General features: G+C 39.6%; 1 protein-coding gene across 1 annotated transcript; it reads right to left on the minus strand.

Annotated features, from left to right (window-relative positions):
• Window positions 1-4,973: 4,973 nt before the first annotated feature.
• Window positions 4,974-14,879, minus strand: LOC105390373 (tyrosine-protein phosphatase non-receptor type 4). Its single transcript, XM_048622570.1, has 17 exons — window positions 14,192-14,879; window positions 13,707-13,835; window positions 13,213-13,426; window positions 12,600-12,808; window positions 11,742-11,894; window positions 11,276-11,514; window positions 10,478-10,675; window positions 10,209-10,349; window positions 9,520-9,802; window positions 9,096-9,201; window positions 8,595-8,834; window positions 8,039-8,155; window positions 7,462-7,554; window positions 7,038-7,165; window positions 6,368-6,494; window positions 5,755-5,963; window positions 4,974-5,262 (listed from the first exon to the last, which is right to left on the minus strand). The coding sequence occupies exons 1-17, from the start codon at window positions 14,339-14,341 to the stop codon at window positions 5,173-5,175; spliced, it is 2,826 nt and encodes a 941-aa protein (XP_048478527.1). The 5' UTR covers window positions 14,342-14,879; the 3' UTR covers window positions 4,974-5,172.
• Window positions 14,880-15,222: the final 343 nt, after the last annotated feature.

The raw sequence follows: 15,222 nt of genomic DNA on the forward strand, positions 1-15,222 counted from the left end.
TTGCACCTTGATCGAAAGAAATATGAGTCAATATCATGTGTCACATAATCGAAAACAACCGATCTGTCAAAGATTTCTATGCGCATTATCAATTTTGGAGCACTGTACGCTGTTGTAATAAACTAAACGATCGTCATTATCTTTTTAGCGTGTGACCAACTCATGTCAAAATAGCTAAAAAAAAACGATTTTGCCGGATTGTCGGTTTTATAAATCATATTTTTCTTGGAAGTGGCGATGAAATAGGGTGATGAGGAACACAAACTAGAAATTCATCAATATATTAGTTTTTATTTTCTTTTACAGAATAAATCGCACAGCACAGTCAATATAAACATCACAAGGTAGAAAAACTAGTCACAAAATATTGGAAAATTTATCATAAAGTTCAGAAATATCCATTGTAATTTCGTATGTTCTACTTCTATTCACTTCAACCAGAAAATGGGGTGGGCTATTTCATTCATATTTCTTTTAATTAAGTAACCTATAGTGATTGTTGTGACCAGTCTTCTCACGTCTCGCTATAGATAAACTTTTGTCTTTACCATGCATATCGTGCTTTGTGTTCGTAAATGTGCTATGATAGCCATGCATCAACGTAATATTTTATGAACTTTATGATAAAAATCTAAATTTTCTCTCATATTACTCACTCTACTCTGTACACAATATAGTAAGTGCTACATTAACTTTGTACCTTCTACACACATGAAAATGATTTTCCAATAATTAAATTCCATAACGGGCCTTACCACAAAAACTGTTTTTTTAAAGGATTCTTATAGCTGACACGCATTACAAATGTGTGAAAACTGCCATAAACACCCTCTAAACACGTTTTTTTTTGTGGTACTTAATGGTGGAAATAGGAATTTGGATAAGACATATTTTTCATGTGTTAGGTCTAGGTACCAGTTGCAAACCTACAATCAGTCATTCACGCATACTAACACTAAGATCTACAGTTCAAAATGATATTTCCTTATCTTATAATTATTCAATTACTGTTAAAATTGTTCCACAAATACGGCAAGTGTTAATAGAAGTCGCTACTAGAAATACCTACTCAATAATCAATAACATAAAAGATCCTAAAAAAGAGTTCAGTGGGATTTTACGTGTTGATATGGCAAAGATGGCTGTGCTGTAGTTTCAGGAATTGATATGTACAATTTAACTAATGAAAAATATTCCTGAAAAAAAAAGTGAAAAGTAAAATCTAATGCGCGTTCTTGTTGAACAGGGAAATCGAATTCTACACTCACGGGCATTGAAAAGGTCCCACTGAAAAAAGCGCCAAATAACTCCTAAGCAGAAAAGGCTAGCTTAATGACGCCTTCTGCATCATTGAAGTACATTTAATAGAGCATCAGGATATTACCAACAAAAAACCATAATACTTTGCACAAATTCAAAATTAAATGTTTGAAAAAAATGGGGTTGTTTCGTTTTTTGGTGTCGGCATTTTGTGATTGGAACTATTTCATTGCCCGTTAGTGTATTTTACTGCTATCGAATTGTGACATTCCAATAATCGTTATTTTGATAAAACCTCTTTTAACAGATTCTTCTCATGTTTTGATCATCATCATAATTTATTATTACTATGAATAGTGATTGATATCCTTTTATAAAATAATTCACTTGCTCGTATAATTTCCTTACCTTAACTATTTTTAAATAACTTATTGAACACTTAGGGTGGGTTGCATCAAAATCCCGGTTATCGTAATAGTTAAGGTTAAACTTAGCAATGACAGAGTCGTTATAGTTAACATTTTACTGCAACGTGTTGCACCATCAAATCGTCGGTCATTGTTAATGTTATTAGGGTTGCTAATCGTTTGAGACATAATTATCCCCAAAGTTATTGTGGGAAACGTTTTTATGTAGGGCAATACCAAATCTAGCTGTCGGACTGAAACCGTCACAGAGTACATTGTAGCCGTCATTCTCTGTCAAAGCACTCAAAGTCAACATGTCATAGGACCTAAGCCTGTTATTCCTCCAAATATTGACCAAAAGATTATCATCAATAAAACCCGCGACAAAGTAGACTCAGGTTTATTATTAATTAATTCTTAACAAGTTGAAACGAGCAGGTAAACGCAGCGTGGGACGCCCTCCTGCACGTTGGACTGATGACCTTAGGCGGGTGGCGGGTAGTGCTTGGATGAGGAAGGCCGAGGACCGAGTGTTGTGGCGCTCCTTGGGAGAGGCCTATGTCCAGCAGTGGATGATTATTGGCTGATGATGATGATGATGATGAAGTTGAAATTAAACAAAATTAAAACTAACGATGTAATCTATTGAAATATTTTATTTTTATTAACATTCCTGTTAACTGCATATAGACAGGTTCCTCTTCATCAGATGATGAATCATCATAAAAAAACCTAGCTGGTGGTACAGGGTCTCTCATTTTGTTACATAATATATGTATTATGCAGCTATGGCGTAGCCACTATAAAGGGCTGCACTCTTCTTAGTTCTGTCCTTATTTTCATTGATAAATTGCTGTATTTGAGTGATTGCAAAATTTCTGAAAACAAGGTTATTCAATTAAAGAGTTACGTAGGTTACTTTGATATTAGATTGCTCTGGACCGGCAGCCGGCCGGTAGCTGGTAGTGGCTGGATAAGGAAGGCCGAGGGCACAGTGTTGTTTCGCTCCTTGGTAGAGCCCATGGCTAGAAATGGACACTTATTTGGTGGTGAAGTGAAGATGATCATTACACCTACAACATAATAATAGGTGCATTGGTACTTACTTCGTCGTTTGAGGCAGTAAGAAAGGTTCTAGTTTTAAAGCCAACACACGAGCCACATTTTTGAGACCTGGAACCTATCCAAGAACGAGTTCTCATCCCAAGTTGCGAATCTATCAGTTCTCTGAAAGTACACCTTTCTCTTAATATTTCGTAAGTTCCGTACTTACTCCACCTCAATCTCAATTTCTGAGGAACTTGTTTCAAGCTCTATTTCACGTAGAAGCGACATGATAAGAATTATTTAATATCAACATTTGTACGTAATACTGTTACTTTGAGGTTATACAATGCGTTTGACAGCTACCTGACTTTAACAAAAGCAGTAACCGGCCAACATTGGGTGGTTATGGTTATCGTTAAAGTTATGACGTCATTTTAACCATAGTTGAATGGTGCAACCAATTTTTCGCTTAACCGATGCTTTGACAGACGATGTGACGTTTGTAATAGTTAAAGTTAAATGGTGCAACGCACCCTTATTTACGTATTGCGCTGTCAATAAGAAAAAGTAGTAATACTGTGAGATGGGTTAGTGCTATATCATTACATTTCATTATTTAACAAAAATTAATATTATACTTAGATCTTACTTTTCATAATTACATTTTTTAGATACAGGATTGAATATGATCGGTAAGAAGGCCGAAGCTTCGTCAATGTAACTGCCATAAGGTAACAAGCGTTCATCTATCGCTATCGTACGTATCGCAATAAACGGATTGTCATAAATGTATGGAGAAACGGCGTCGGCAATGCCGATGAAATGGACGCACTTGGGTGAATTTCTATACAAAAAATACTGAATGCGATGCGTCCGTTGCGTACGATAGCGATAGGTTGACGCTTACCTGTAGCTACCTATGGTTTTTCAGTGTATCAAGTGGCCATCGTCTGATTCACCCAAAAAAATATACGTATATGATAAATTCAAGTCTGTATAATTATGCGTAAAGTAGAGGGTACTTACGTATTTTATTTATGGCACAGAATTATATTTATAAAGACTCGATATTTTTGAAATATTACCAAATTAATAACATAGGCGCTATCTCTGCAAATGCCGAATAATTTTAACTCGATTTCAGGTCAAATGTCAATTTAAAAAGTTAACACAAGCGGATATGTTGCTAGTAGAAATATATTTTGTGGCCAAATAACTATTGTAAAACTGAATAAACATTCACAAAAAGAAAAAGCTAATTTATTTGGTAATATCTCAAAATATTGAGTCTGAAAGTTAAGTATTAAATAAGTTATGAATTTATGAGACTACATTATTAGATTATTAAATTCGTTAAAAAGGCAAGACTTAAAATATAAAACAAACACTTAGGGCGTCTTGCACAACAAAGTTACATAAAATTAAATCTAACCTCTTGCTCTGACGTTATACTGTTAGAGCAAGAGACAAACTATTTAATGTTATTAGAGCACACGTTTATAACAATATTCTTCAATACTCTAATCTAATACACCTTTCTGTTTCTGAAGCTAAAATTAAGTTAAAAGAGTCTTTACTTAAATTAGATTATGCCTCTACTGAGGTTATTATAGAATAAGATGTGCAATTTGCAGTTAGTCCATTACAATAATTTATTATTTTCTGTTCTGTTCTATTTTTATAATGTGTTACAGTTAAAAGACTGATTAAATATATATATTTTTTTAGAATAATTACATTTTATGTTATATTACTGATGTTACTTTCAATAAGATTTTGATTTTAATGGTACCCCGAGATACGGGCAAAGCCTAGTTCGGGGGCCCCTGTTCATTTTGTGATTTTAAATGTAAGATGTGCGCAAGAATACTTTTTGTTTTGTAAAATAAGATTTAAATTTTACTTAGGTATTATGTGTTTTATGTGCAAATAAACAATTTTTACTTTTTTACTTTTTTATTTAACTTTGTTGTGCAAGACGCCCTTAATATAAATAATGCCTGAAAGAACAACCACAAAGTTTATAAACAAATTAAATACAATTTATGAAATCATATGCTAATAAATTATATTATATAACTTAAAAATAGTAATGTAATATTCAGTAAAAATCGTATTCAAATAAATAAAGCAACCTTAAAACTATATTTTTCTAAATATTTCCACATTTTGTTTACGGTCAACAATATGATAAAGTGTAATTGAAATTCAATATCAATTTTGCACAAAAAATCGTGTTTTTTTAACGTAAATTCTTTGTTAACTTTTCGATTTGGCGTGTGGCCACAAACTTTCACACTTTTTCTTGGCATAAATTAATTAATCGAGTCAGAAATTAAATTATCCTAAGACGTCATAGTATAAAACAACTTACCACGAAAATATTTCTTCTTCTCGCTACTACGTTTCACTCGAATACATTACAATAGGTAGTCTATAGGGTTGAGTCACTCACTCACTATGAGTTGTCATCACTGTCGGGTACGTCGTCGATCAGTCCCTGCGTATACGCCATCAGTATGCTCTCGCATACAAACTTGTATTGGCTCTGAAACAAAAACTTTTATTAGCATTATTATTTATTTATGAAAAACAAAGTGGGAGTGGCTGTGTCCCCTTGGAAACAACTGTATATTGACGTGAATACGAAGTTAAAATTATAGATGAATAAGTAGATTATTGGTAAACTAATATTCATTTAGGTACCTACTTGGCACCACAATCTTTGACTACATAATTATTTACTTATAATATTAATGAATTAAAGCTTCGACTTATGAAAATTTAAAGTATAAGCTCGCTTCGCTCGGCTCTTTACACTTTAGGGCATCCCGGTTAGGTTTACGTCTAGGTTTTAAGAAATACGGGGCTGATGTGAGTCGTTTTCCTCGCTTTGCTCGGCTATTCATTTAGGAATGCGAGTTACGGTTTAGGAAATACCGGTTAAGTTTGTATTGCCTCGCTACGCTACGGCTCTCCAAGCTTTAGGGAATGCAGGGTTGAGATGAACTTCAACATCATCATCATCATCATCACTCACGGTGTTCTGCACGGCGTGCGCGCGCATGGTCCGCAGGGCTCGCACGGCGTCCAGCGGGTAGAAGGGGCGGCGGCGCCGCAGCAGCGCCAGCGCCAGCTCCGCCAGCACCAGCGCGCCCGTGCGCCCCACGCCCGCCGAGCAGTGCACGATCATCGGCGTCTCGAGGATGGAGTCTTCGCCTTCGAGCTCGCAGACTGGTTTCGGGAGCGCTGTGGAGGGTTAATATAGAGGTTAGGAAAAAGTAATACAATAGACATGGGGAGTGCGGACTGAAGGTTTGATAAACACAAAATTGCGCTGCCTTTCAGAACTGAAATAAGTTATACATCATGATACGGTGCTTGTATTCTTGACCCCAATATGAAGGTTTTTAGCTGATACTCTCAGTGGAGTGTTTTGGAACAATATAAGGTGAAATGTGGTAGATAAAAATTATTTTTTACGGCCCTGTGTGGTAGACTGATGGCCGGTTTCAATATGCTATCACTTTGGCGCGTACAATATCCTGATCTGGCGCTTGCAGAACTACGTGAAGCCACATCTTGTAGCTACAGGGTGTCACTACACATAGCTACAGGGTGTAGCGGCTAGTGTCCCAGTATACAGGGTGTACCTGGGCGGCGCAGGCGCGTGCACAGCTGCGTGAAGCGCACGAAGGCGGCGCGGTCGTCCGGCACGCCGTGGTCGGGCCACGCCGTGTACTGCAGCTGGGTGACCACGCGGGATGCGCCGTCTGTGTGCTGGGGAAAAGCGGAGTAATTTATTATGATTAGTAAGATATGAGTATTTTTGTTGCGTAAGGTTTCGTGTCGGCATGGTAATGAAGAATTCGTTATTTTTAATTATCTGCCCATAAATTGTCACCAAGGAACTGACAATAGCTGATTGCAAATAAAATCTGGGTATTTTATGCGCCGCCGTCTATGTACTGCGGAGAAACGGTCGGGTCGTTATTGGTATATAGAAAATATTTCAGTAATATTATTGTCTGCCGTTTATAACAGAGAATAGCCAAAAATGAATCTATAGAAAGCATAAAGGGGGTGACTCAAGGGTTGTTTAAAAGGAGCCCATGAGTCACTCTCTTGAGGCTTACTACAAGTATTTGCCGATTTTGCAATAACCCATAAATATCGCGTTGGGGAACCTTTTCTCACTGGCGAAAAATGAGAATCAAGAATCCAATTTCAGGTGGCTGAAGGTATACAACTATACACAGAGATAAATACCTACCAATAAATTATCAATACATATAAATATTTAAAAGACAAACAAACAGTAACCTTGAGAGTGATCTGCCTGCGCACGTAGTGTCCGTGGTTCTGCTCGCTGGCGGTGGTCGCGGTGAGGTCGCTAGTGGCGCGCAGGTCGCCGCCCACGCGGGCCCAGTACTGAGCGCATTTAGCACGACCTGATAGAGTAGAATTATTTTGATTTTAGAAACACCAACGTTATTGTAACATCTTTGCCTCAACAAAACGTCCTGCTGGAATTTTCAAACGTTTATTTGTATAATCTCTAAAATCTGACGCATGGCTATATGTATAAGTAAATAATATGAATCAAGGCACTCGTAGTGACCTCTTAAATATAGTGAATTCAATTCAATAATTCTAACAGCAAAATCCAACATGCTATTATTGTTAGGTTCAATAAAAGTTTTACAGACAAGCTAACGGTAAGAAACCAAAGCAAAGGAATACTAACCTAACTCCGTCAGTACAGTCAGCATCACGATAAGGTTGCTCTCAGACTCCCACACCATCTGCCAGAAGTCGCCTATTGTAGACGGGAGGGGACCTGTGGGAGAAATATAGATTTAAAATGTTTATTAGCTGAGGTATGAACCAAGAAGAGCGTGAACACACTAAGAGAACCTTCGTGACTTCGTGACTCATGGAAATCCTAGGCAACCAGATTTCATCTAGGTTATAGGAGATGTTGCATTATGCAACTTTCCTCCATAGGGTGATCGTACAATAAGTTACCGGTACTTGAAAACCATTTGCGTTCAGTTACTTTATGTTAAGGTTGTAATCAGAGTCATTTTCTTCTAAGCGGGTCGGCGTCAAATACTAAACCGCATCATTGTTTTGTTACCGTGGTAATAGAATTAGCCAGTCATTCACTGACTGCCCAGGTTGCGCCGGACTTATTGTATAAAGTACAGTTATTTATGTCTCTCAGGGAAGCCTCCGTGTATATACCATACCCTGTATCTTTTCGTACATATCATACATACAACAGAATATAACAAAATCTACTGCTTATTTTTACCACCTACCTTGCGTGGCGATATACGTGAGCACTTGATCCGAGTTGGGTATCTCCATGTTGATGTAGGATGCGTTGATGTAGTCGCCGTGCGAGCCGTTCTTGAGGATCACGCGGGTCTTGTCGTCTGCAAGCAACGAAATATACGTCGTTTTAATTTGAAATGGATAAATCAATGTTGCGGCATGTAGGCCGAATAATCATGATATTTATAAGGAGAGCTCTACATAATAGTCAACAGTAAGCAATATATTATATTTTTATATTGACTGCCTGCGATTGGTCATTGTCACTCGTTTAGTCAGCTATTACATAATATAATTACATACATTATTATTATAAGCATCGACTGCTCTATGTGATCTAACTTAAGGACGTTTTTAACTCCACAAAATTATCCTATTGTTGGTCGCTTCCATCCATTACCGCAAGTATAAGGCTAAAAACAAGCGACGTAATATCCCATTAACGCTTCACTCACACTCGCAGATTCTTACTTTGGTATACCAAAGAAACAAGACCAATAATACCCTATCAACCACAATATAGCTACTACAGTTACTCACAAGGCGCAATATCCCTGTATCTATTAGCGGGCACATTCGCGGGCAGCCGGCTCGCAGTAATAGGCTCGTCGAGCAGCCGCCGCGGCAGCGCGTCGAACTGCCGCAGCGCCGCGCCGCTCGCCAGGCAGTCGCCCAGCAGCAGCATGGACTGCTCCGTGGGGTCTCCCTCGTATTGTTCTGCTCCGAGTGGTACGAAGCAGGCGGTGGGTTCTTCGGTGGTGTCTTCGGTGTCGTATACGGCTGGGGGTAAGGGGTGGTTTTGAATTATTGGTGTTTAAATGTTTTAGTTCCACGTTTGTACGAATTCATACACAGTAAAACTACCTAGATATTTAGTGTAGCTACTTACTGAACTTGTCTAAATACATGATTTGAATTTGACTGCAATGGTCTGACACAACGTAAATCCGTATTGGATATCAAAATTATTCTTTTCACGGACATTTGAATTCAAATAAATATAAATAATGCAATAATTTAGTTAGTTTAATAAAAACTTACCATTAGGCTTAATTACTAAAGTGAGGACCCCGACCGTGTTTCGTATCAACATGACGACTTGTTCGTGCGTCAGGTCCATCACTGATACCCCGTTTATTGATATGATCTGAAACAAAATAAATCACTAATACAAAATTTTAATAAGCAAATATTTTTTATGTCGTATGTAGGTACTTTTCGTCAATAGTTTCATGATTTCACGCTAGAGGCGCCACATTGTAAGCGAGAAAGAAAATGTCATTACACTATAAACATACACATCCGCATCCCACTTTTTCAGTCTATGTCACTACAGCGGCAGCGTTTAGGCCTATAGCGGTAATCTTGAAACGTATTATCTACCTAATGATGCTGAGTAACCGAATCAAAGAAAAAAGTACTTATTAAATAAATAAAAAGGTACAAAGTTAAAAACAAAACACACCTGATCACCCTCAGTAAGCGAATGCGTCGCGCTAGGCTCCTGCGGCGCGACCCTAGAAACCACCGCCGCGCCCCTCCCACCCCTCACATTCAACCCAAACTTGCCATCCGGACCCGCCCTTAACCTCACTACCATGTACTCCGGCCCCTGGAGGTAGTCAGGGGGGGAGGCCCGCTCGAGGTAGTCGGGGGGGGAGGGTTCTGGTTCCGCTTCGGAGGCGGAGGAAGTGTCGTCGACGTAGGTTAGTGGGACGCGCAGTCGGGCCTCTAGGAAGTCGCCTTCGCTGTGGACGGGAGAATAAGAAATGTTATGTTGTGGATCTTCGATGGTACAGAGGTAGGCCCGGTCACCAGGCAAATATTTTATGGTGGATGTCAGTTTGAAGTGATATTTCAAAAGCGTAACCTGAGCAATGCGCTAAAGACGCTTAGGTCTATGAGTCAAAACTGTGCGACTCCATTATTATGGGCTATTGTATGGCAACATACTACACCGCGTGGCTGCTATTCATCTTGGAATCACCACAGGAGAACCTTTAGTGCAGATGAGCGACAATTTGGTCTTCTTTCATGTCTCAATGTGCGTCCGGGCGACGTGGCGGGCGAGGAGAGGGGGCGGTGACGTCACTGACCTGACTGCGGGCTTGGTCCAGGCGGCGCGGGGTCGCGGGGGGCGGTGACGTCACTGACCTGACTGCGGGCTTGGTCCAGGCGGCGCGCGGCGCGGGGTCGCGGGGGGCGGTGACGTCACTGACCTGACTGCGGGCTTGGTCCAGGCGGCGCGCGGGGGGGGGGGGGGGTTCGCGGGGGGCGGTGACGTCACTGACCTGACTGCGGGCTTGGTCCAGGCGGCGCGCGGCGCGGGGTCGCGGGGGGCGGTGACGTCACTGACCTGACTGCGGGCTTGGTCCAGGCGGCGCGCGGGGGGGGGGGTCGCGGGGGGCGGTGACGTCACTGACCTGACTGTGGGCTTGGTCCAGGCGGCGCGCGGGTGGGGGTCGCGGGGGGCGGTGACGTCACTGACCTGACTGCGGGCTTGGTCCAGGCGGCGCGCGGGGGGGGGGTCGCGGTGCGTGGTGACGCGCGCGGTGCGCAGGGCGCTCAGTCCGGGCGACGCGGCGGATGAGGAGAGGCTGCGGTGGCGCGAGCTGCTGCGTCTGGAATTGAAATAGTAGAATAGAATTTATATTATTTTATTTTATTTCAATGGAAAACTTACAGCTAAAGTTAATGTAAAAATGCTAAAAGTATGTAGTTGAAAGCCAATTACAAGTTTTCACTTATTTCCAACGGAATGTTACAAAAATTAATCCTAAATGTGCTAAACACGTTACTAAACACAAAACAAAATAGATAACTACTTACAATTAATTACTTAAAAAATATATAATATAAATACTTATGCTTGCGTGTTCATAATGCAGATGCCAGTCACAATATTCAGTAAGTAAATAAATAACAGCACGCCATAATAAGTTGTCTTAAATAGAAGTACTAAACTTATTGGTTAAATAATAGCAGCATAATACTACATTTATCCGTCTGAAAATTTTATACAGTTTTTGGATTGGATAATCGCCGTTGCCATATCAATAAAAGTCACAGAGTACGCCTTTTTACCACCAAATAATACCATTAACGTTGTCCACATTCCTACAGTGGAATAAATTAGAAGAAATAAGTCAATCCAAACACCTTTTGCGCTACTAAAACTCTCTCTACTCTTGACACTATATATAAAATCAACAAACACTTACCTAACAAAAGTCCTATTACCGGAGCGCGATCTTCTAGCATCTTCCAGCGCTTGGCTCTCAGTCCTAGGCACTCTAGGCGCCCCGATGCCGGCCAGGGCGCCCAGAGCACTCAACAGGGGCCTACGTTTAGGCGCCCGTAGTCTGAAGAAGCCGTGTCGTTCTACGCTACATCTCCATAGCGCTTTTGCTGACCGTCCCGACCTCATGTTGAAGCCAAGGACGGTGTCGTATGATTCTGACTGCAATAATGATATGTAAGAAAATAATTTAAAAAGGATTCAAAGAAATATTCGTTTAAAAAACAAGCATAAAAGTGTTTTGTTTTTGGTTACTTAACACAAATAATACAATAGCTTTTTAGTATGAGAAGAATACAATAAGTAAGTATTTTTTCAAATAACAAAAAAACTGAAGTTTATTTGACTGTAATACAAATTAAACAAGATTGATGTATCAAATTACTTACAGGCTCTCGTTTCAGCTGAATAAAGAACTGTTTTCTTTTGAATGAAATCTTAACAATTTTCCCCCAAGAAAATGTGTTGATTCTGATGTTGTTTTGGAACACAACTATACCGATTGAGGTGACCCCAATCGAGATGTCTTTACCACTGCAATCCTGGAAAATATACGATTAAAAATTTTATTCGCTGGTATATAATATATTGTAGTATGCTAAGTAGAATTGTAAGCAACACAAGTATCTTTTAATACAGGTTCAATATTTCCAATATTTTTCAATGGGCAGGATGTATTATTGTACTACTTGAATAAATTATACTATCAGTAAGTACATAATAATTTATCAAACTAAAAAAATTGCCTATTGGGCGTTTTTACCCGCAAACTGATTTCACATTGATTTGCAGTTGTTTTAGGAAACAATTATGAATATAAATTACGTCAGGACTAGCCAGGATGTTGTTGTAGGATCGGTAGTGAAACTTGCACAGTTAATTATACGCTAGGTAGTTCCTTGTCACTCTATTAGCATAAATTGTAATGGGTTGCCGGTCGGTCGGTATCCATTAGGGTCAAGGTTTTATACTAACTGTGAATGAACAGTCTTCACTATTATTGACTGGCTTTGTTGATTAGTGTAGCGACTGCTTATTGTTAAAAGACCACTTATTGTTTTGAATTCCAAAGGTCTATACATAAGGCCTAGATGTATACTTATAGTATGACTCATAGGTGGAATGAACTGTGTCAGGATTTATAATGGAGATAATTTGATGCGAAGATATACTAATGTAGAAGTGGGGACAAACAAGATACCAATTTTATACGTCATATTATTATGTTTAAACTATTTACACTTTACCTTAGCTGGATGTGATTCTACTCCATAGCAGTCAAGCCTCTTAGCGTGTTCTAGAAAGTTGGCCTCAGCATCGGCTGGGGACTGGTTTCTGTGTAGCTTGTGCAGCTCACTGATCTTCCTCTCATCTTCAGCGGTCTGCTTCGGCACCAGCCGGAGCTCTGACAGGTAGTTTGGTGGGTGCTCTGATACATTATAGTCTCCTAGTTCCGCTGAAATGATCATAATACTTAGGTTAAGACTACTACTCATAGGAACTCTTTTAAATTTATTATAATTAAGTGGAATGACCACACAACTGCTGAACAAGATTGAACCACCTGCTCAAGGACATCAAGAGGATAGATTTACATAATTAAGTGTAGGTGTGAAATGCATTGTTAATTATTAGGAATGCCACAATACATTTAAACTAATTTCAACAGGATGCCAAAAATTTTGTTTGTACTAGCTTATTGTTCATCAGAAATAATTAAGTTTATATTATAGAACTGGCATGTAAATGTACTGCTAAAGGGTTTTTTTTACATCAATATTTTTATAAAATATACATAACATTATTGGTGTCTTGCTTGAATATTATTATCACCTTTAAATGCAATTGAAGGTTACCTACCTTGAACAGTGAAGGAAGCTAGAAGCAGCATAGTATTTTTTGGTGCCTGCATGCGGCCATCCAACAGAAACTTCCTGAGTTGCAGGCAGAGCAGGTATCGGGTGAACTCCTCGGCGAGTCTTGAAGGCTCAGGAGGGTAGAATCTGACTGCCAGCCAGAACTGGGCATTGCTCAACAGCTGCTTCTTAACTGATTTACTAGCATCAAGCCAGCGCTGGAAGTGTGTAAGAATAAAATTCATGATCATGGCATTTCAGTAATAGTAATAATTATTTCATCTGTTTCAGTAGTAGTGTGCCACAGGTATGCACAGGGCTCAAAGAGCCTGATTTTTTATGACATCTGTCTCAGTCCATAAACATAAGGAGATAAAAATAAAACAGTAAACATTGCAATATTGCAGTGGCAATCATTATTATCATAAACAGCAATATTATTTACTGTTCTCATTAGAGAGAGATAAAGAAAACACACAGTAAATGATAGCTACGTACAGTGACATCTGTGTTGGTGGCACTTGGCGGCGAGCCATTCTCCGTGTACTGCAGGCCAAAGTAGTCCTTCTCCACCAGCTCCAGGTGGTGGAACACTTGCTCTAGCAGCTGCACACCTTTAGCCTTTTTCTGAAATTACCAAAATGCTATAGTAAACTCTAAATAGGGGTACATGCATGTACAGTCTTGATAGTTAGCCATAGTAAACTCAACATAGGCATATGCACTGTACTGATGGGTAGTCATTGAGTTGTTAAGCTGATGGGGAATAGGTTAATATAATTTTATTGTACAGCATGCATTTCATTTAGGAAGGACCATGTTTTTTGACTCTGTTACTGTTTTCACAGCTTAGCCAATGTACTTGATAAGATCTTAATTATTTAATGTGTGCATTTTATTTCACACAGGAACAGCACTGTGGCTTTTAGAAGAGGCCTATGACTAGAAGTGAATGATTTGTGTTGTCAGCAACCAGAACCTACCTCAATCTGAAAGCAGTGTTGTGTATCGTCCAGGAAGTACACAGTGACATTCAGAATATTGAGTTTGCTCTCCCGCGCCAGCTCCGAGGCGCGCACGTTGTAGGTGCCGCTCGAGCTACTGAACGCACGTCGGGACACACTCTCGATCATTGCATCCACAATAAATCACTCACACAGCTCACACTCCTTATCACGTTAGTCACCACTGCACTAGTCTACAACTCCGTGTCCACTCATTCGACCGAGGACAACACGACGCCCGTATCGCGGCTCAATTCAAGTGAACCCTCAATTAACCTGGCTTACGCGGTGATTCATGTTTTACTCAATGATCGACTGAACACAATCGCGCTTGCGAGTGACGTAAGTATTGTAGTATCATATCATATCAGTATTTTGCCCTTGCACGCTGAGTTAGGACGTAAACACTTCCCAAATCCTTCACGGACTCGGGAAGGTTTGCTTGCAGGCACAGAAATTTCAGAAGCTGAGTAGGTATAAGACACTTGGTTCGGCAGTCTTTCTTGTTATGCCAGTATTTTCCGAAAGAATGATTGTTATGGCATATTGCCAAAATATTTAGGCACTTGATTTCGAATTGTAAAAAGATTTTGTGAGAAGTTATCATAAAATTCGCGTAAGACGGAAATCACAAACAAAAAAATTCACAGAGACCGAGGATGACAAATTTGACAATGACAGAAGCTCGTCATAGACAAGAATGTCACACAAAGTAGTCTGTGTACAAGGGCTAGGAAGTAATTATTTTGAGGTTCAATCATTTTAAAGATTTTCAGCAACTATGACCGATTTTTGTACTTGTGCATGAAAGTGAAAACTGAAATACATTCTATAAGTACTTATACCTACTTCTCAAAAGTCTCTAATATTTTAGTAGATTGGCCAGTCAGATTAGCGTCAGTCGCTTACTGCTCAAGAAATGCAGCCGGACGAATGAGGAACAAATGTGATATCTACCTACATCGAGTACATACGAGTACTTTACCAGCTACCTTCATACTCCAGTCATA

The sequence above is a fragment of the Plutella xylostella genome, chromosome 8 (genome assembly GCF_932276165.1).
Source record: "Plutella xylostella chromosome 8, ilPluXylo3.1, whole genome shotgun sequence".
NCBI lineage: Eukaryota > Metazoa > Arthropoda > Insecta > Lepidoptera > Plutellidae > Plutella > Plutella xylostella.

Coding starts and splice junctions, on each gene's coding strand:
- LOC105390373 (XM_048622570.1), bottom strand. CDS start 14,341: ATGATCGAGAGTGTGTCCCGACGTGCGTTCAGTAGCTCGAGCGGCACC. Junction 13,427..13,706: donor CCACCAACACAGATGTCACT/GTACGTAGCTAT, acceptor ACACACTTCCAG/CGCTGGCTTGATGCTAGTAA. Junction 5,964..6,367: donor CACGCGCCTGCGCCGCCCAG/GTACACCCTGTA, acceptor AACCCTCCACAG/CGCTCCCGAAACCAGTCTGC.